General features: G+C 43.7%; 1 protein-coding gene across 1 annotated transcript; it reads right to left on the bottom strand.

Moving 5' to 3' along the window:
• Positions 1 to 15,815: 15,815 nt before the first annotated feature.
• Positions 15,816 to 20,612, bottom strand: LOC142368744 (Fc receptor-like B). The gene is made up of 4 exons (XM_075450926.1): positions 20,582 to 20,612; positions 16,650 to 16,913; positions 16,114 to 16,355; positions 15,816 to 15,929 (listed from the first exon to the last, which is right to left on the bottom strand). Exons 1-4 carry the CDS (start codon positions 20,610 to 20,612, stop codon positions 15,816 to 15,818), a joined length of 651 nt encoding a protein of 216 aa, XP_075307041.1.
• Between the last annotated feature and the right edge of the window lie 403 nt (positions 20,613 to 21,015).

Here is a 21,015-nt window from a genome sequence, read left to right as displayed (position 1 = left end):
AACACAATCAACATGTTATTCTGGGTATGATTAAGTTGAAAAATGAAGAAATAATACATTATACATATAAGATAAAACACAATAGACATCACTACTTGCAGTTGACAGCAGTCAGAGTGAACTCAGTTTGGAGGAGATCTCGGAACAGTTCAAGCTATTTTGTTGAAATTGAACACGTCACCTTTGCATCACTTTGTCACGAGACTCTGTCAGCCGTACAGTATCTATGTTACAACACAAGTCATGCGTGGACCCAGCACATGCAATGGTCTTATGGTCTGTAAAAGTTCACACAACTGTACACAGTACACTGTAACCATTATAAAGTTTGAGAGGTTTCAGTTGTTTATGGTTGCATGACAAAAATTTGAACAAACTTGAAAGTCAATTTTTGGTATATTCCTTTATTCTCTAACACAGCCTGAACCCTTTTAGACAAGCTCTCTGTCATTTCTCTAAGTAGTCTACAGGAATAGTTCTCCAGGCTTCTTGAAGGACACCCCAAAGCTCTTCTTTGGTGCTGCCTTTTGTTCCGTTCTTGTCACACCCAGGGAATGGAGGACGCAGGAGATGTTGTATCCAAAAGCTTTTATTTTAGGAGCAGAAGTTCTCAAATCTGTCCAGAGCGATAAACAAAATAGACTATAGAAATATTAATAATATATATATATATGTATATATATATATATATATATATATATATATATATATATATATATATATGTATATGTGTATATATGGCTATAGTAAAAGTCAGAATAGATGGCTTGCAAGTGCACACTGGGGTGAGAATGTTCCAGACAACATCACCATGTATCTGCAGACTAAGATCTTGGCAGAACTGCAAAGTAAACTTGGTGGGCAATTTACCGTGTTTCAACACAGTATCCTTTTCATACGACCGTCTCTGAGTTTTATCCACGGCTTAATGCTGACTGCAAATGTCCTCCACATATTCAAAGTAATTCTGCTTCACCTCCAACCACATCTACACCCCTAACTTTGACATCGGACCCTTCCACATTTCTTACTTTCACATCTGACCATCCCAGGACCACGTCTGGCCTTTTTACGCCTAAATCTTTTCATCATTCAACCACATCTGGCCTTTCCAGCATAACATCTGGTGCCTCTACCTCGACAGGGCTCCCTCCATCTACTACGATGCCTCATTTAAGCACCATGTCCACTTCTTTTAGTAAAACATCAGGCATTTTTCCTACCACACGTGAAACATCTATAACTGGCCTTTCTAGTACCACATCAGCACCAATTACAACTACATCTATCTCCCACAGTTCCACATCTTCCCCCCGAAGTTACACAATTGAGCTGACTTCTACTACATCTTTTTTTTTTTTGACAAATATCTTTATTGATTTTTTTTTCTTTTAATTAACAAACAACCACATACAAAAACAAGGCAACAAAAACAAAAGAAAAGAAGGCACATTAACAGACATATTCATCAAGCACAACAGTAAGTAGATACAAAATCCGGAAATTAACATTAGTGAAGAAAGTAAAAAGAACAACATGAGCGGAATAAGAAGAAAAAAGAAAAGAAATGATACAATCTCCGACAAACCCCCTCCCTCCAAAAACTCCATAAATGAATCCCAGATCTTAACAAATGTGTTATATTTCCCCTTGATCAAATATGTTAATTTCTCCATGGCTATACAGTGTGAGAGTCCTTCAGCCCACGTTTGCTTACTTGGCCTATACATAGATTTCCATGAGAGAGCGATTTTATGTTTAGCTTCAAGTATACAATATATGACAATTGATTTCTCATACTTACTGAGTGTACAATTTTCTGGGAAAAGTCCCAGAATACAAAGCTTAGGGCATAGTGGAAGATGTGTATCAATGATCTTAGACAGTCATAATTATCTCCTTCCAAAATTCTTGGATAATGTAACATTCCCAAAGACAATGAAATAGAGTCCCTTTATGTGTACCACATTTAACACATAGATCAGGTGTGTTAGGATCAATACGATGTTGTACTACTGGAGTAATATATGTTCTCATCAGCCATTTGTACTGAAGTAACTTAAATCGTGTATTTATCGTTTGAACTTGGCTTTGTAAGCATACATGCTTCCATTCTTCATCTGTTATTTCTTCTTTAAGATCTAGACACCAGGCCTGTCTTTTATCATCTGAGGACTCTATGGATTTTATAATGATACTGTGATAGAATCGAGAAATGAGTCCAGGTCTACCACAATAGTTCACAGCTATCATTTCAATAGTGTTCAGGGAAGGCATGTTTAAGGAGTTTTGAGTTTGTTTTATGAAATGTCTAATCTGCAAATATTTAAAAAAGTGTTTGGAATCAATTTTAAACCTTTGCTTAACATCCATAAAACTTAAAAGAACACCTTTATCATAAAGATCTGATATTTTGTTGATACCCTTATTAGCCCATATCTTAAATCCAAGATCATTTGTACCTGGTGTGAAATTTCTATTTCCCCAAATGGAAGTAAATTGGGATAAAGCAGCATTTTCTTTTAAGTAGTTCAAAACCTTATGCCAGACGATCACTGTATTTTTAACAAAAGGATTTAGGGTACATTTTTTCAAAATAGAAAGATTAGCTGAGTGGAGATATAACTTAAGAGAGATTTTGGTGGTTGTCTTCTCCTCGATCCTCGCCCAGTTAGGGAATGATGTAGTGTCAAACCAGTATGAAGCCGCTCTCAATTGTGCAGCCCAATAGTATCCTTGGAGAAAAGGGACGTTTAACCCACCCCTATCATATGGTAAATACAAGAGAGTCATACGTAACCTGGGGCGTCTATCATTCCAAATAAAATGACAAAAGATCTGCTTCATTTTGACAAAAAAGTTAATAGGAGGAGCAAGTGGAATGGTTTGAAAGAGGTAAAGAAGCTTAGGCAGAATATTCATTTTCAGAACATTAATACGTCCAATCATAGACAGTGGCAGGAATTTCCATCTGTTTATAGAGCCTGTCACAGACTCAACTATGGGGTCATAATTACTGGGTACCAATGATTCCATTGTTGGTGTAATTTTAACACCCAAATATGTGAAACTATTCTTAACATTCTTGAAGGGAGTGTATAGCGGTGGGGTTTTTCATGAACATAATTGTAGATTTTGTTGCATTAACTTTATAGCCAGAAAAACTCCCAAATATTTCTATAGATTTCAAATCTACTTCTACTACATCTAACTTTTTTACTACCACATCTGGTCACTTTACTACCACACATAGCACTTCTTCATCTGATCCTTCTTCTATTACATCGGCTCCACTTACTTCAACATCTATCCCTTCCAGTTCCACTTCTAGTCCTGTTGATACCACATCTCTCCCACCTTCTTCCACATCTACCCCTCTTAGTACATCTGACCTTTTAACTACCACATTTGTTTCTTCCACATCTGACCATCCCAGTACTTCATCACATCTTTTTACAACTACATCCATCCCTTCTACCACCACAGCTTCCACATCTACTCCTCTAAGTACATCCAAACATTTTGCTACTTCCACAACTGGCCACCCCCCCACCACATCTGGCCCCTTTACAACCATGTCCACTCCTCTCCCTGCTACATCTGACTCTCCCACAACATTTGTCCCATCTTCTACCACGACTGGCTCCTTCAGTACCACATCAGGCATGTTTACAACCACAACTGTCACTTCATCCAGCCCTCTTGGTACCACATCTAGTCCATCCACCACCTCATCCAACATACCCACTACTACATTTCCTGTCACCACTTCTGTACCTCCGAAGACCACATCAAGCCCTTTTCCAACTAATTCTCCACCACATACAACCACAACTGGACCTCCAAGAACCACATCTGAACTTACATCTACAGAAACACCAACAACCACTCTCCCTCTGACCACAGCATCTCCCCAAACAACTACCACAACTACCCAAACCACTATTTTCCCTACAACTAAACCCCAAACTACCACTTCACTAACAATCACAGTCCCTACAACCACCACTAAAAGCACTACTGCTACAACCATTAGCAATACTACGACTACTACTACCACTGCAACCACAACCACAACAATGAAAAAAAAGGAAAATGAGGACAAGCATGAAAATGAAAGCAAGCAGGAGAAAAATACAAATATTTCAGTGGACATTGCAGTCCCCTCATTAATTTCTGGTGTCAGAGGAATCTTTTCTTCAGGTATAACAGCCCTACAAGGAGGACTTGTAGGTGTTTTATCAGGAATTTCTTGGCTTGGGTCCGAATTCAAACTAAAATATGGATCATGAAAATTGCCTAATATATTCCACTCAGCTGACATTCCTCATGTTCAACTTGACCCATCTGATCCTACTTTAAACAACGTACCTCTTGTTACCGCTATAGTTTCTAAAACTTCTACCACCACTCTTAAGACTGGTTTGATTCCTGATTTACAAACAGATCCCGTTAAAACTACTCCTGTCCCAGAAAAAGTTCGAACTACCCATCAAGCAACTCCTGTCAAATAGTCATCGGCTATTCCATTCACCCAAGCCAAGAATCCAGTAACTACAACACCTGAAACAACCTCATCAACCCCCTGTGCTGTTGCAGTCACAGCTATGACTCAAACTACTAAAAAAAGTTCAACCAAATCCTTTTCATCCACTTTATCAATATCCACTACAAGTCATACACCTTAGAAAGGTGCTTAAAGCAACCCTTCTCCAGGTACTGCTTCAGTTACAGCTAGGACTTCAACAGCTGGAGAAAGCACTTCTATTAAACGTCATTCAACTACTGCCATGGTGTCTGCTATGCCTAACACCAACTTCCCCACAGTCAGCAACAGTGTCCCTTTAAACCCAACTGACCCTGAGCGTACATCCAGACCAAGCACTACCGGGTCATTAACTTCTGCAACTGCTCAGTACACTGCTCATTCAAACATAAATGGTAGGCCTACTTCTTTTAATACAACTTCTCCTTTGAGTTTTTTCCCTAATCAAACTACCCCCTCTGCTTTTTACACCATGAATGCTACTCATCCAACATTCAGCATTTCTCAGCCAAACTCCACCAGCCCTCCAATCTCAGCCACCTATCGCATCATCTCCACTCACAGCCTGCCTTCCCTCTCAGCTACTTCTCCCACCAGAAATCCTCCTTTTTCTTTTTCAAATTCCTCCATCCTGTGTGCTCCTCTCACACAGTTCTTTCATCATTACCAGACTCTTCTAGCCCACTACCATGTCTTATACCAGTACCAAAATAGCAACTAGCAGGCGCTTTGTCCTCAAATCAAGGATAGCAATGCTACTTAGTCAAAGACCTACTTGACTATAACTATATAACTTTCCTTTAGGATAAATAATCCATTTCTTTGTTTCAGGTGATGGACATGATATATATTTTCTTTCTGTTGATTATTTACATTGGCTTTCCTCTTAATCTAGTTATGAATGCAGTTTGATTGCATTTCTTCACCATTTACATGGTATTTTGATTTGTTGTTGTGCTTAAAAAGTATATCTTATCATTATCTTATCTCTATAAACTCAATCAATTTTAGCACTCTACAAACAATGTGCACAGCTAGTTCAAAGCACTTCTCAACAGGTACAAAAGCCTATCATGAAGTATTTGCTCATTGCTTAAGTTTTTAATTGAGATAATCTGTTTTCACTTAAGGACAATCAAAGCTTAAAGTGCTTGTTTTGTTTCATTATCTTGTGTTTCTGAGCAGCCCATATAACTGTAATGTTTTGGTTTCTGACATTATTGTGGTTCCCAGATTATTGTTTTTTTTTTCTTAAATTCAAAATAAAATCACCTAACTGGAGTTTCAATTAAAAGGCTGAATCTACTCTGCTGTTGAAGCAGCAACCAGTTTGAAATCTGTGGGTAGATGGATCAGTCTCTTTCAAGTGGGGAAGCCGTGAATGCTTGAAGCATAACTTGATAAAACAAAAATCTAAACATTTTGAGCCTCTGAGCCTCTGACTCCTCTAGAAAAAAGACAAAGCTGCATTTTTAAGGGGCACTTAGACTCCAAGTGAGCAGAATGTTCCCTGTTATACCAGAGGGAGGTTGAGTGTTGTGCTGAATGATGCGTTACGTAGTTCTGAGTGTGGAAAACACCTTACATCCGCTCTACGAGACAAACTATTCAGATTCTGAGGGAGAAGTGAAATAATCAGGTTCACGTAGAAAGCCTGAGACTTCAAATAACAGTAAGACAGACAAGGGCACACTGAGATATGATAAACCAACTGACTGCAATAATGTCCCCGACAACATTTGCTGTGGGGAAATCTTTCTTTTGACTGGCATCTCCCTGCAGTTGATATGAAATAACTGCATTTGTACATGAAAAGAGGAGAACAAGAACAAGCACATGTCTAAACTTTCCTCTTGCAGTGTTTTAAATGCCTCACCGCTGTGCATAAGTCAGTTTTAACTTGGTTTTGTTTAACAGGACCATTACGTCATTGGAGATGAAGATCAACTTGGCAAAGTAGCAATAAAACCATGAAACTTTGGTTCAGTTTCAATTCAGTTCCGCACCAAATTACAACAAATGTCATCTCAAGGCACTTCAATAATATAGTCCAATTCAAACCAATTCAAGTTCACTTCATTGTAATCATAATCCAATCAAATCCAACTGATTAAATTCAAAAGTAATCCAATTCATTCATTCAGAGCCAATTCAAAGACAATTTCCTAGCAGTTTCCTGACAAACTGTGTTGTTAAAAAAAGTCCCTGACAAAATACTGTTGCTCTGTAGCAAGTTGGTTTGGATTACATTCTCAAGCTCTTGCTCTTTAGGTAAGAATTGTTTAGGTAACACTCGTTCTAGTTGCCATGGCGCCGCAAATGGCAGCCTCGGGACTTCGCTCTCTTGTACTTTGTCTGTTTTTGTGTGTTTATCACGTTTTCTGCGATAATTTATCAGTAATTTTTACAAGGGAAGAACTGCTAAGCATCAGGCCAAGCTCTTTTGGAACTTTTTCTCCTTTTTTTTCCGACCCAACAACTTTTTCCGAAATACTGATTGGAGGAGCTGCAGTTCTCCACCGAATCTGTCGGAGACGCAAGCGGGGGAAGAGAGCTGGCGTGCTAGTGAAATTAAGGAAGCGGGGACTACGCACCTCCCTCCCAGCAATTCATCTGGCAAATGTGCGGTCTCTAGCAAATAAGATGGATGAGCTGTTGCTTCTAAACCAAACCAACTCGGACTTACGGAGATCTGCTGCCCTGTGTTTCACCGAGACATGGCTCAGCGATAGAATCCCGGACAACGCACTCCAACTGCCTGGATTTCAACTCATCCGTTCAGATCGGAATACAGGATTAGCAGGGAAAACGAAAGGTGGAGGAATATGCTTCTATTTAAACGAAGGTTGGTGCACAGATATCACAGTGCTGGGAAAAACATGCAGCCCACACTTAGAGACTCTCTTCATAAACTGCAAGCCCTTCTATTCTCCGCGAGAATTCTCGTCGTTTGTTATGGTCGGTGTTTACATCCCACCACAAGCTTGCGTTGTAGACGCGTTACAACAACTGGCTGATCGGATAACAGACATTGAGAAAAACCATCCGGACTCTCTCGCCATTATTGTTGGGGATTTTAACAGCGCCAATCTCAGTAAGGAACTCCCTAAATACAGACAGCATATCAAGATTCCCACCAGGGACAAAAACACTCTGGACCACTGTTACACCGTTTTAAAAGATGCCTACCGCGCCGTTTCACGGGCAGCTCTAGGACTCTCAGACCACTGTCTGCTGCACCTCATCCCAACCTATAAGCAGAAACTGAAAACTTCTAAACCCGTGGTAAAGACTGTTAAGAACTGGACAACGGAATCCAAGCTGGAGCTGCAGGCTTGCTTTGACTGCACCAACTGGAGTGTTTTTGTAGCCGCAGCGACAGACCTCAATGACCTCACTGACACTGTAACATCATATATCAGTTTTTGCGAGGACATCTGTGTGCAATCCAAGACCTTCTGCACTTACAATAACAGCAAACCTTGGTTCACTCCTAATCTTAGGAAGCTACGCCAAGCCAAAGAGGAGGCCTACAGGAGTGGGGACCGGGATCTGTATAAGCAGGCCAGGAACAAACTGTCTAAGGAAATAAATGTAGCCAAAAGATCCTACAGTGAGAAGCTAAAAAATAATTTAGCTTCAAATGATCCTGCATCAGTTTGGAAAGGTCTGAAACAGGTCACCAACTACAAGAAACCATCCCCCCACCCTGATGATAATCCCAGACTGGCTGATGACCTGAACGACTTTTACTGCAGGTTTGAAAAGCACCCATTATCACACCCATCACGTACAATGGGTTTCCCCTCAACACCCCAACCCCCTCCCCCCGCCTGCATTGATGATTTGTGAGAGGGATGTGCGCAGTCTCTTTCAGAAACAAAAGATAAAGAAGGCTCCAGGACCTGATGGCGTATCACCCTCTTGTCTGCGCGTCTGTGCTGAACAGCTGGCGCCAATCTTCACTTAGATCTTCAACTGGTCCCTGAAACTATGTGAAGTGCCCTCTTGCTTCAAAAGCTCCACCATCATCCCAGTCCCCAAAAAATCTTCCATCTCAGGTTTGAATGACTACAGGCCTGTCGTCCTGACATCTGTGGTCATGAAATCCTTTGAAAGACTGATGCTGTCCCATCTGAAGGACATAACAGGACCCATGCTGGACCCTCTGCAGTTTGCCTACAGGGCAAACAGGTCGGCGGATGATGCCGTCAACATGGGACTGCAATTCATCCTGCAACATCTTGACTCCCAAGGGACGTACGCCAGGATCCTGTTTGTGGACTTCAGCTCGGCGTTCAACACCATCATGCCTGAACTCCTACACCAGAAGCTCACTCAGTTATCAGTGCCTGCCTCTACCTGTCAGTGGATCATCAGCTTCCTGTCAGACAGGCAGCAGCATGTCAGACTGGGGAGTACCTCATCAAAGACCCGGTCTATCAGTACAGGCGCCCCACAGGGGTGTGTCCTCTCCCCACTGCTCTTCTCCCTCTACACAAATGACTGCACCTCAAAGAGCCCATCTGTAAAACTCCTGAAGTTTGCGGATGACACCACTGTCATTGGTCTGATCCAGGATGGGGATGAGTCTGACTACAGACAGGAGGTGGAGCAGCTGGTCCAGTGGTGCAGTCAGAACCATCTGGAGCTTAACCCCAAGAAGACTGTGGAGATGAAAATGGACTTTAGGAGAAGCCCCCCCCAACTCGCCCCACTCACCATTCAGAACGAAACAGTGTCCAATGTGGATTCCTTTAGGTTCCTGGGATCAACCATCTCACAGGACCTAAAATGGTCTCCCCACATTGTCACTATCCAGAAAAAGGCCCAGCAGAGGTTATACTTCCTGAGACAGCTAAGGAAGTTTAATCTGCCCAAGGAGCTGCTGACCACTTTCTACTCGGCGATCATCCAGTCTGTCATCTGCACCTCCATCACTGTCTGGTTTGGGTCAGCCACCAAACGTGACAGGGCCAAACTGCAACGGACAATTAGGGCTGCAGAGAGGATTATTGGAACTGACCTCCCTTCCATACAGGACCTGTACCGGTCCAGGGCCAGGAAAAGGGCAGTAAAAATCTCTGCAGACCCCTCACATCCTGGTCACAAACTGTTCAATCTCCTCCCCTCTGGCAGACGATACAGGGCACTGCTTGCCAAAACCAGACGACACAAAGACAGCTTCTTCCCCCAAGCAGTCACTCTGTTGAACACCCAGGAATAGCATTCCCACCCATAGTTTCTATTTATTCATATTTATAATCAATTCAACTCTTACTGTTCTGCATTTCTAATTTTTATTATTTCATGTTATTGTTGAGTGTTGTACTTTGTGAGTGAAGTTACCGGAGTCAAATTCCTTGTTTGTTTAGTCAAACCTGGCCAATAAAGCTGATTCTGATTCTGATTCTGATTCTGAATTGGAAGCCAGGGTAATTTGTTGAGAGGGATTTAGGGTTTTACAAACTGCATAGTATGCAGCATCTTAAGCCCCTTTCACACTGCGACCCGCTACCTTAGCGGGTCCAAATTGCACCTTCGACCCGCGTCGAGCAATGTGAACGCTCGGCGTGTCAGGGTGACCCGTGTCGCCTGAAGCCGAGTTCATTGGGAGTTGCCTCGTGGCAGAGCGTCACATGAAACACAAAATGCTGGGCGTGTACAATGACGTAGGCACAAGCCATGCGTCGGAGGTAGGGTTAAATACACCTGTCTGCATCAAATTTGCTGCGTTGGAAACCGCGCTCTCCCATCTTTCTTGCCAGCCCTTCCAGCAGAGGTCCATCCTTCACCGTCCCCGAAATGTGGCGGTAAATAACGTCCTCTGCTCGGAGGCTGAGGAGCTCGCGGACCTCTTTGTCTCCCCAGTTGGCCATATTAAAAAATGTATCCAAGTTGATAGCTAAAACAGAGTAAAACGTGTCCTCACCTGTCGCTGTTGTTCTGAATCAGCTGTCCATTCTGTCTTTTAAACTCCTCACGTCACGCCCACGCCCGACCCGCGTCGATTGTGTTCACATCAAACTCGGCTCGGCAAAAAGACTAGGGTCCGACGCGGGTCGAAAGGCGAGTCGAGTTGACGCGGCAGCCCGGGTCGGCAGTGTGAACGCAACAGCGGACACGCTAAATTCGCGAATTAAACGCGGGTTATTTGGCAGTGTGAAAGGGGCTTTAGATACCTGTGACAGATCAAACCACTGCCCAGTATCTGTTTAACACGAGAACGTTTTTAACTAAATGACCACTAGAGGGCAGACTTGCTCCCCATTGAAAGGTGACGCAACATACCTGATATCGGCGAGTCTCATGTAACAGGGAACAACAGCTTCCCATGACACGATGCACCTACTTTTAGGGTTTACATTTCTTTTGCACAAATCATCTGACATTTCTGGCTGTGGGAATAACTCATTATTTTGTTTTTATTTTGTCATTTTATCCCTTGACAGACTGGCACAGAGCCGTCTCACATGGATGAGTCAGGGACTTTTTCAGGCCATGCCGGTCTTTTTTTTGTAAGTGCTGGTGTTAATTTTTGCATCTCTTTTTGTATTGCTTTGCATTCCAGTTGTTCTGCCTTTCTTTGGTTATTTTGCGTCAGGTGGCAATCATTTTGCATAAAGGACTGCTTGGTTTGTGTTTTTTTTTTTCATATATGTCACCTACTTCTCATGTGGTGCATTGCATTTGCACTCATTTTTCATCTTTGTAGTCTGTTCTTCTGCTCAGTTTCCATCTCTTTTGGGCTTTCTCCAGCTCCCTCATCGGGTTGCATCGAATTAAATTCCTTTGGAGAATCTTTGTGTTTGGTTTGAATCTTTGTGGTTGTTTTATTTTTATTTTTGCAGCCATTTCATATCTTGTTGTCATTGTTGAGTGCATGTTTAGTGTGTTCCTGTGTGTTACAGCTGTGGGAACACTTTGGATGTATTTGTGTTCATTCTAAATCTCCTTTTACCCGGCTTGAATCCTCGTCTGGTCTTTTCGTATATTTAATTGTTTCTTGCCTCTTTTTGTCTCAGATTTGCATAGGGCTGTAGGTGTTCTGGTTAACTTAGCATGTCTTTGGTGTCATTTTGTGTCTCTCTAAGGTCCAAGGCAAAAAATTACTTTGGACCAGGACACCCTGACTCTTTGGGCCTGTGCATCATAGGCTTGTGTAGTCAATCCATGTTTGGAGTTTGGAGAGAACATATATGAATATGCAGGCAATACTGTCAAAATACTGCATATCAAATGAAGAAGATCCTTACTACATAGCTAAAGGAAGGTTTTAAATGCAGTTAAAAAAGGGATTCAATTGAAATATTTAAAAGTCAAATTGTTCAAATTGTTGCTTCACTCTTCAGGTGTGAATGACGACATGCTTATGGAGGTGTGAGCTCAGTTTTTGAGGTAGTCCCAGGAATTGAGAGGTCTCCATCTGTTCACAGGAGTCTAACAGGAAACCGTTTGTAAATGCTTTTGAAAAACTTGCCCTTCACATGTTCACGACTGCAGAGATGCTGTATGCTGTTCACTCCGTCTTTCCACAGACAACGTTGTTATTTGTGCGGGTGAAACTGAGATGGAAAGAGACCGTTGCTGGAACTCTTTGCTTTCAGTCTCATCTTATTTTGAAATAAGGTTGGTTAGCACCTGTTCAACAGCAAGAATGTATTCCACTGATGATTAAATGGATGCTGTTCAGTTTATTTACACTGGTATTGAGAACTTTGTGACTTGTTTGATTTTAAATAAAGACTATTGTCTGTACAATAGGGGAAACCGCTGCTGTCCCTCTCATGGCTGCCACTTTCACACTTCACATTCAGTTTCTCTTCTGAGCACAAGAGATCATATATTTTTCAAAAGTAATAAAAGGTCAAATATGAACACACCACCCATGGGCACATTTTGGGGGTGGAAAACAGTCTAAAAAAATGACACAAATGAAATAGATGAGTGAAGGTTCTACTGCTTCCTCTCAGGTGGCTCCTGGCTTGATTGTCGAGTAGAGGGCCGGTTCAGGGGTCCCCTCTGCAGAAGACAGAAACGTGCCAACAATTAATCTATTAGCGTGTTACAAAGTTGTCAGAGTTGGGTGGACATAGTTCACAGCATGCAAAGCATTTGTAGCCTTCAGATTTTTCTTTGTGGCTCAGACACATTCGTCATTTTACTGTGGAAGCTTTCTGATGCTTTTCCGAACACCATTGATGTGTTTATGTTTATGTTTTTGCATTTGGCAGACGCATTTATCCAAAGCAACTTATAGGCAGGTAGAGTAACGGGGGTCTTACCTAAGGACCCCTACTGGAGGTAGTACCTTTCATGCAGGGGATTTGAACCCAGGTCACCAACATGAAAGGTGGCAATCTTACCACTCCACTATCCAGATGTGTATTTTCAATCAAAAGACATCGTAGATTCCCAGTGACAGAAGGTCCACATCATCACACCTTATATTTTTTATTGTTTATACTATCAATTCATGTACAGAATTTCAGTTTTGCAATAATTAGTGATGCATGAATGCAAACGCATTTTCATTGTATATATTTGCTGCTATAAGCGGGAGATAATAGATGGGTGTCGCGGCTCATAACCCTGACTGCAGGTTTAGCTACTGAATAGTTTGATTCCTATTAGAGCTTTGTTGTATGTTGTTTCAGTAATCTTAATCAATGAGAAACTAAAGCCATTAGAAAGTACTAGAATAAAAACGTGCCATTTCTACCAGTGAACTATAGTGGAGCAGAGGCATAAAGGCACCATACAACAAATATGTTTTACTTGTGCTTGTTTTAAATATATTTTGGCTTGAAAGAGTTTCACTCTAAACAGTAGTGTCACTTAATCCTCCCAATGCAACCAGTTAAACATGAGAGTATTGAAATGACAGTATTGATTAACTTCATTTCATACGTGCCTGTAAACTGTCGTACATCACCTCAACCTTATGTGAAAAACTAAACTAAAACAACTTTCGACACACATCGTGTAGTGTGGTGGCACATGAACTTTGGATTCCATTCACTCACTCATAACTCTTCATAACTGTGAATAAAAACTCATGCAAAGAGAACTGAACTTTGAAGCTGACATTCCATGACTGTCTAGGTCTACAAGAATCATTTTTTATTTTCTCTTGTTCTCTTATATCTATTCTGCCACATGTAAGGCTGACTTTAACCTTTTAAGACACACCGTTCACAGTTTTTCTGATGTAGACCCAGATGAGCCCCATAACCCAGGACTCGGCCACCAGGCCCTCACCAGTGTGTCAACAGAGTCTACCTGTTCTAATTGTTATTATTTTGTCATTAATCTTCATATTTCCACTCTTGGTTTTATTTCTATTTTTTTCTGTGGCAGTCCTGTGTTTCCATGTAATGTCTCTGTGGGCGCGACGTTGTTGTGTAACATGACTTACAGCCCATCAGCTGATCCATGGGCATAAGCTTTGGTTTAGTGTTATGTCTAACACTCCAGTGGTAAATGACCAGCTTTACCTTTGTCAGACTTAGATATGTGACGGCAAACCTCACAGTGCTGCCAAGACAACATTAGCAAATGTTAGCGAATGTTGCTAACTCAGCAGCACACCAGCTCAGTTCTCCACCGGCTCTCTTCACAGTACTATTTAACTTCTCTGTACAAGGTTAGGTTTAGGTCTGTTAGGTTCATGAATACAAGACTGTCGTCTGTCATGTGATTTTGCAATTACATTTTCTATCTCTTCAACATCAAAACTCCTGTGTGGAGCCATCTTTCTTCACATTAAACTTGCCCTAGCTTCGCTGCTCCCCCTTGTCATGGGTACACAACTGTCATGGTGTATGTGTTTATCTTTCTTTTTTTTAAGTAAACACTGTGAAGAAAACTGCTCTAAATGTATTTGTAACACCAACATGTTCCTACGCTTTAAGTCACTGGGGGTTGCTCACCTGAAAGTTGTGCTTTAAGTTCATACCAGTGGACCAACTGTTTAATTCACCACCTTAGTGGTGACTCAGTGATACGAGCATAAAACCTGTGAGAGGTTGGAATTTTACACACCTAAGAGGGAGAGTCTGACACATGATGTTCACAAAGGTAAACTTACACTCGGAGTACTACCACTGACGCTGTTGTGTAAACTGTACAAAATCTCTGCTGCCACTGATATTTAATGTCCTTTATATCTGCTGATGATGACTCCAGCTGTGTTTACCTGCATCGCTCTTTGGCTGCACTCCCTGTGTGATGGTGACATCAGTGTAGGTTACATCACAGTTGGCTTTACCTGCAGAGGAATATTTTTTCACATTAAACCACCAGCTGGTATAAAAAATTCAAGCTCCTATATTTTAGGCTAAATACAACAATAAAAAAAAAACTGAATGTAAATAAATATACACTTTAGACACGATTAACATTGGATTAGTGGGTGATTCGGTTGATTTGGTGACTTGGTATTTATGCACGCTGAGCACTTAATTAGGAACATATGTACTGTTATCCATTGCAATGTGGCAGTAGGGCAATGAATAAAATCCTGTGCATGCAGGTCATGGGCGTCATGTAATGTTTCAACAAACTCTTTACCATCTGTCGGAAAAGTGGATTGCTGCTGGTGGTTTCATGTCATAGGTTTTTTTTTTGGTCAAAATTTGGGCCCTGTAATCATTACAGTGTAACGACAGTCAAGTTTTTTAATGCGAAAACATCGAACGAAAACATCACAGTTTTAAAAGACGCCAGTGAATTTTCATCTCAGTTTTTCAGACTATTCTTTTTCTTACGAACGTTAGCTACCCTCAGAACATTCTTAGGGAATACAAGTGTAAGGTAAAGGGCTTGTTTCTTCCCCAGTATTACCTCACAATTTTTTGATTAATTCTTTCTTTCGTGGAAAAATGGAATAAATGAAAAAAAAGCAGGGATTGGTCCTTTTCTGCCATTTCCCTTAACTTCCAAAATGAATGCTATAGTATGTGGTCAGCTCACGGACATAAGTGTTCTTAGTTTAAGGGGACTGATGAGAGTAGTCTGCACAAGAAACTAAACAATTACATCTAACCTATTGGTGGCACGGACTTGGGTTCTTGTATAAAAGTTGTACTGTCCTTTTGGTGTACTTTATTCTTTTTTAAGATAGAATTTCATCTTGTCAAATGTTGTCCAAACTTTGGAAAATCTAGGTGTTTTTTTTTAAATGCTGGATTTTTTTTGTGAAAAGTTTTTGTGTCTGTGGTGTAATATGTATAAAATGTTATTTAATTTATCTAAAAAGAAACAAACTCTAACCTTTAAGGTTCTTCCGGAAGCACAGCAGCAACACCGAGCCAAGTGAGAGGCAAAAGCCAACCACAGGAAGTAAGACATGTGCGAGATGGGGGCGTAGTGTTTCATGTTGCTCACCTTCAACACAGCAAATAGGGAAAACCAAAAGTTTGTCTTCAATGCAAAAAACAACAGCCCTGAAATTGCAACTGGCTGCCCACAAAACAAACACATGTAACTTATCAGTCTGCATCTCCTGGTATTCAGCACTATCTTCTTTCTTATTCTAACATTCTGATACTCAACTCACCTGGAACAAACAGCCAGCTGTCTGGTGACTCTCCAGCTCCGCTAATGCTACACTTGTAAAGGCCTTCATCAGACGTGGAGACACCAAAGATGGTCATTGCTCCTGTAGAGCTGCTCCCGATAAGGAGGCCATCTTTATAAAATTCAGCTGTGAGGTTGGAGGAGGGGGAATCTTTATTCGTGCAGCGCAGAGTCACAGCTTCGCCCTCCCACAAAGGGAGAGCAGGACTCTCCAGGATCACGGAACCACCTGAGCGATAGCAGGGTGGAAAGATCACAAGAACATTTGTTGGCAACTCAAGGCCAGCATCTTGATTTAAATGCAATTCCTAAAAAACAAAAGGCGGCTTAAAGAGAAAATCTTTTTTTTGTTATACTTTTAATTTCCCAACTTTATTCACAGGCAAATGGCCCACACCTCTATCATGCATTTTTGACCTATCAAGGTTTTAGTAAGTGATTCACATGTGTTTCACCTTCACAGACAAGCATTCAGTACTTATTAAATTTTTAATGGTTGTTCTCGGTATTTGTTTGAACCCACCAGTCACAGAAATGTTGATGGCGTCGCTGCACGCTCCGGCTCCAGACTCACACCAGTACACTCCATTGTCTACTTGGTAAAGGTCCAGAATGAAGCAGTGCGTTTCATTTCTTTTCCCCCAAGTTATTGAACACTCTTCGTTTTTGTGTGTGGACGTGTTTCTCTTCACTCTCCAACCAGAGGAGTTTGTTTGGTCTGCACAGCTCAGTGCAACTGACTCATAGAGAAAGAACTGAGATCTGTTGGGAAGCATTCTGAGACAGCCTGAAACAAATGAAGAGAACTGTGTTTACACCATGTTCGCTAGCCTTGCTAATTGTGTGCTTGTGTTGTAAAATCAAAAGTGACACCTTCCGCCTCAACAAATGTGCCCCTGCATCATGCAAGTTATGAAGAATACCCAAGAAAACCTTCTAGGTACATGTGTAGCCAAAGAGTTTTCATTTAAAAAGACAAGCGTCTGCTTTGTTGTTGAACAAAACTGCTTTTAACTGATCCATGTGGGTCAGAGAGAGTTGGTGTCACGCCCAGAGACTCATGTTTTTAGTTTTCATGTTTAGGTTATGTTTCTTTTCAGTCCATGTTTAGTTTTCCCTTCACTTCCCTCACTCAGGCCATTAGTTCATTCCCCTCACCTGTTCATTCCGCACCAGCTGCACCCACTCACTTAATCACTCAATCCCTACTTAGTTTCCTGCCTCCCCTTTCAGTTTGCCGGATCTTTGTTGATGTTGATGTCAGTGTTACTGTTGCTGTTAGTTTTCACGTCATGTTTCCACGCCACGTTTCCATCAAAGTTAAGTATTTATTATCTATGCCATGTTAAGTGTTTTGTTTTGTTTTTCCAAGTATTTATTTAAGTCAAGTATTTTGAATCCGGCTTTGCCGCGCCTTTTGTTTTGTACTTTGTTTTTTTGTTAATAAATCACCCTTTTCTTCGTAAGTCCGCATCCGTGTCCTCCCCTTCTACACCACACGTGACAGAAAGATCCGGCCAGAAATGGACGCGGCGGACTACACTGCCTTCTGGGAGCTGGCTGGGGACTTCTGGTGCCTAGCGGGATCGAGCTGCACCTCCTGGGAGAAACTGAACTCTTCCAATGAGCTCATTGACTTTTTTTTACAGAAGCAGGTCCTCCTGCACATGTCAGGAGTGACGCACATCTGGGAAGAGGTGAGGTGTGTACAGCGCGCTGCCATGCTGGATATCTTTGGCATGGAGCCACAGAGGGTAGCCGCGCTGTACACACCCTCCTTCACCACTCCAGCATCCCAGTCCCCGGCCCCAGCCGTCCCAGAGCTGGCCCCGGCCCCAGCCGTCCCAGAGCTGGCCCCGGCCCCAGCCGTCCCAGAGCTGGCCCCGGCCCCAGCCGTCCCAGAGCTGGCCCCGGCCCCAGCCGTCCCAGAGCTGGCCCCAGCCGTTCCAGAGCTGGCCCCAGCCGTTCCAGAGCTGGCCCCAGCCGTTCCAGAGCTGGCCCCAGCCGTTCCAGAGCTGGCCCCAGCCGTTCCAGAGCTGGCCCCAGCCGTTCCAGAGCTGGCCCCAGCCGTTCCAGAGCTGGCCCCAGCCGTTCCAGAGCTGGCCCCAGCCATAGAGGCCACAGGGCCTGACCACGAGGCTTTAGAGCCGGACCACGAGGCTTTAGAGCCTGACCAAGAGGCTTTAGAGCCTGACCACGACCACGAGGCCGTAGAGCCTGACCACGAGGCCGTAGAGCCTGACCACGAGGCTTTAGAGCCTGACCACGAGGCTTTAGAGCCTGACCACGAGGCTTTAGAGCCTGACCAAGACCAAGAGGCCACAGGGCCTGACCACGAGGTTTTAGAGCCTGACCACGAGGCTTTAGAGCCTGACCACGAGGCTTTAGAGCCTGACCACGAGGCTTTAGAGCCTGACCACGAGGCTTTAGAGCCTGACCATGACCAAGAGGCCACAGGGCCTGACCATGAGGCCACAGGGCCTGACCACGAGGCTTTAGGGCCTGACCATGACCACGAGGCCACAGGGCCTGACCACGAGGCCACAGGGCCTGACCACGAGGCTTTAGGGCCTGACCACGACCAAGAGGCCACAGGGCCTGACCAAGAGGCCACAGGGCCTGACCAAGAGGCCACAGGGCCTGACCAAGAGGCCACAGAGCCTGACCACGAGGCTTTAGAGCCTGACCAAGAGGCTTTAGAGCCTGACCACGACCACGAGGCCACAGGGCCTGACCACGAGGCCACAGGGCCTGACCAAGAGGCCACAGGGCCTGACCACGACCAAGAGGCCTCCGGGCCTGACCATAAGGCGGCAGAGCCCGACATGGACTCACCGGTTCGAGCCCCTCCCTCCCACCCCCAGACTTTGGGGATGTCTGGGATCCATCCCTTAAAGGGGGGGCTCCCCCCCCGTCGGAGGTCCGTCCGACCGGGGGACGGTCTTCGCCTCCTGCTGCCACGCCACGGGATGTCTGGCCGCCCGCCAGACCACCGCTTCCTTCTGCCACGCCACGGGATGTCTGGCCGCCCGCCAGACCACCGCTTCCTTCTGCCACGCCACGGGATGTCTGGCCGCCCGCCAGACCACCGCTTCCTGCTGCCACGCCACGGGATGTCTGGCCGCCCGCCAGACCACCGCTTCCTGCTGCCACGTCATCGGGGGTCCGGGCGTCCGCCGGATCACCGCCTGCTGCCACGCCGACGAAAGTCTGGGCGTCCGCCAGACCACCGCCGTCTCCTGCTACGCCGTCTGCGGTCTGGGCGTCCGCCAGACCACCGCCTGTTCCGGCTACGCCGTCTGCGGTCTGGGCGTCCGCCAGACCACCGCCTGTTCCGGCTACGCCGTCTGCGGTCTGGGCGTCCGCCAGACCACCGCCTGTTCCGGCTACGCCGTCTGCGGTCTGGGCGTCCGCCAGACCACTGCCTCCTGCTGCCCGAAGCCGGTACCACGCCCGTCTCTGGTTCCCCGACCGGCTTCGAGCCCCTCCCTCCCACCCTTGGACTTTTTTGGGGTGTCTGGGATCCACCCCTTGAGGGGGGGGCTCTGTCACGCCCAGAGACTCATGTTTTTAGTTTTCATGTTTAGGTTATGTTTCTTTTCAGTCCATGTTTAGTTTTCCCTTCACTTCCCTCACTCAGGCCATTAGTTCATTCCCCTCACCTGTTCATTCCGCACCAGCTGCACCCACTCACTTAATCACTCAATCCCTACTTAGTTTCCTGCCTCCCCTTTCAGTTTGCCGGATCTTTGTTGATGTTGATGTCAGTGTTACTGTTGCTGTTAGTTTTCACGTCATGTTTCCACGCCACGTTTCCATCAAAGTTAAGTATTTATTATCTATGCCATGTTAAGTGTTTTGTTTTGTTTTTCCAAGTATTTATTTAAGTCAAGTATTTTGAATCCGGCTTTGCCGCGCCTTTTGTTTTGTACTTTGTTTTTTTGTTAATAAATCACCCTTTTCTTCGTAAGTCCGCATCCGTGTCCTCCCCTTCTACACCACACGTGACAGTTGGCTCTTTTATCTGTGTTGTGTGAGCAGAAAGATGAAAAATATGTCATTAAAAACCTAAAATGGATGCTGTCAGTGCTAAAAAATGGTAATAAAGGACAAAAATGTAACCAACTACCAACAGGCTTTGAGGTAACAGCACTTTTAATGGCTTCATACGATGATTTAGACAATACAAAATGTCCCAGATAAGGGTGCAGGCATTATTTAGCAGAACTACTATGAGTGGTCTTTTAATTACTAACCTTGTAAGGTGTTTTCTAGAATAAATTTATTTCGAATACAGAAAAATACTTCCTTTTTCGGATCTGAATGATGCAAACGTCCCCCCACATCACAGTCTACTTTAGTAGACTTTACTTTCTAAAAGTCTTCTGTTTATAAGTCAGAATCCAATACAGATTCGGCTTACCTGTTGGGAAATTGAACACATCTGGAACTCACCAAAAATAGTGCAGAGTGCTGTGATCTCCATGCTGCACGGCTGGTGGTCGACTGTCAGACTGAACTGCAGCTGAAGGGAGGCTTTTGCATGACTCTGCTCTGAGAGTGTTAATAAAGCAGGATGTGAGGTGTCTCATGGCACTTTACAGAGACAGAGGTTGTAGCTTTAATTTCCTTATTGGTTTCATCCAGTGCCGGCTGCTGACTTTTAAAACAGGGGAAGCCCATATTACACGTTCAGGGTTGTAGTGGCTCGTGCCATCCCAAAGCAGAAGATAGCAAAGTTAAAAAGAATTAGTTACAACATAGCTGTGTCTAGTATGACAAGTATGCCCAGCAAATACACAGAAAGAAGGTATAGACTTTGAAAATTCACACAGCGAGGCCAAAATCAAGTATGATGGAATCTAAGGCCTGTAAATGGCTGGATCTGA

Source organism: Odontesthes bonariensis, chromosome 19 (genome assembly GCF_027942865.1).
Source record: "Odontesthes bonariensis isolate fOdoBon6 chromosome 19, fOdoBon6.hap1, whole genome shotgun sequence".
NCBI lineage: Eukaryota > Metazoa > Chordata > Actinopteri > Atheriniformes > Atherinopsidae > Odontesthes > Odontesthes bonariensis.
Note: the sequence above shows the minus strand (reverse complement) of the source record. Positions and strands in the feature narration are given on the sequence as shown.

Excerpts from the sequence above, each read along its gene's own strand:
- LOC142368744 (XM_075450926.1), bottom strand. The coding sequence starts at position 20,612 with ATGGAGATCACAGCACTCTGCACTATTTTTG. Across the intron at positions 16,914-20,581 it reads AGCACTCTGCACTATTTTTG|GCTGTCTCAGAATGCTTCCC; the intron begins GTGAGTTCCAGA and ends CATTTGTTTCAG. Across the intron at positions 16,356-16,649 it reads CATCAACATTTCTGTGACTG|GTGGTTCCGTGATCCTGGAG; the intron begins GTGGGTTCAAAC and ends GCTATCGCTCAG.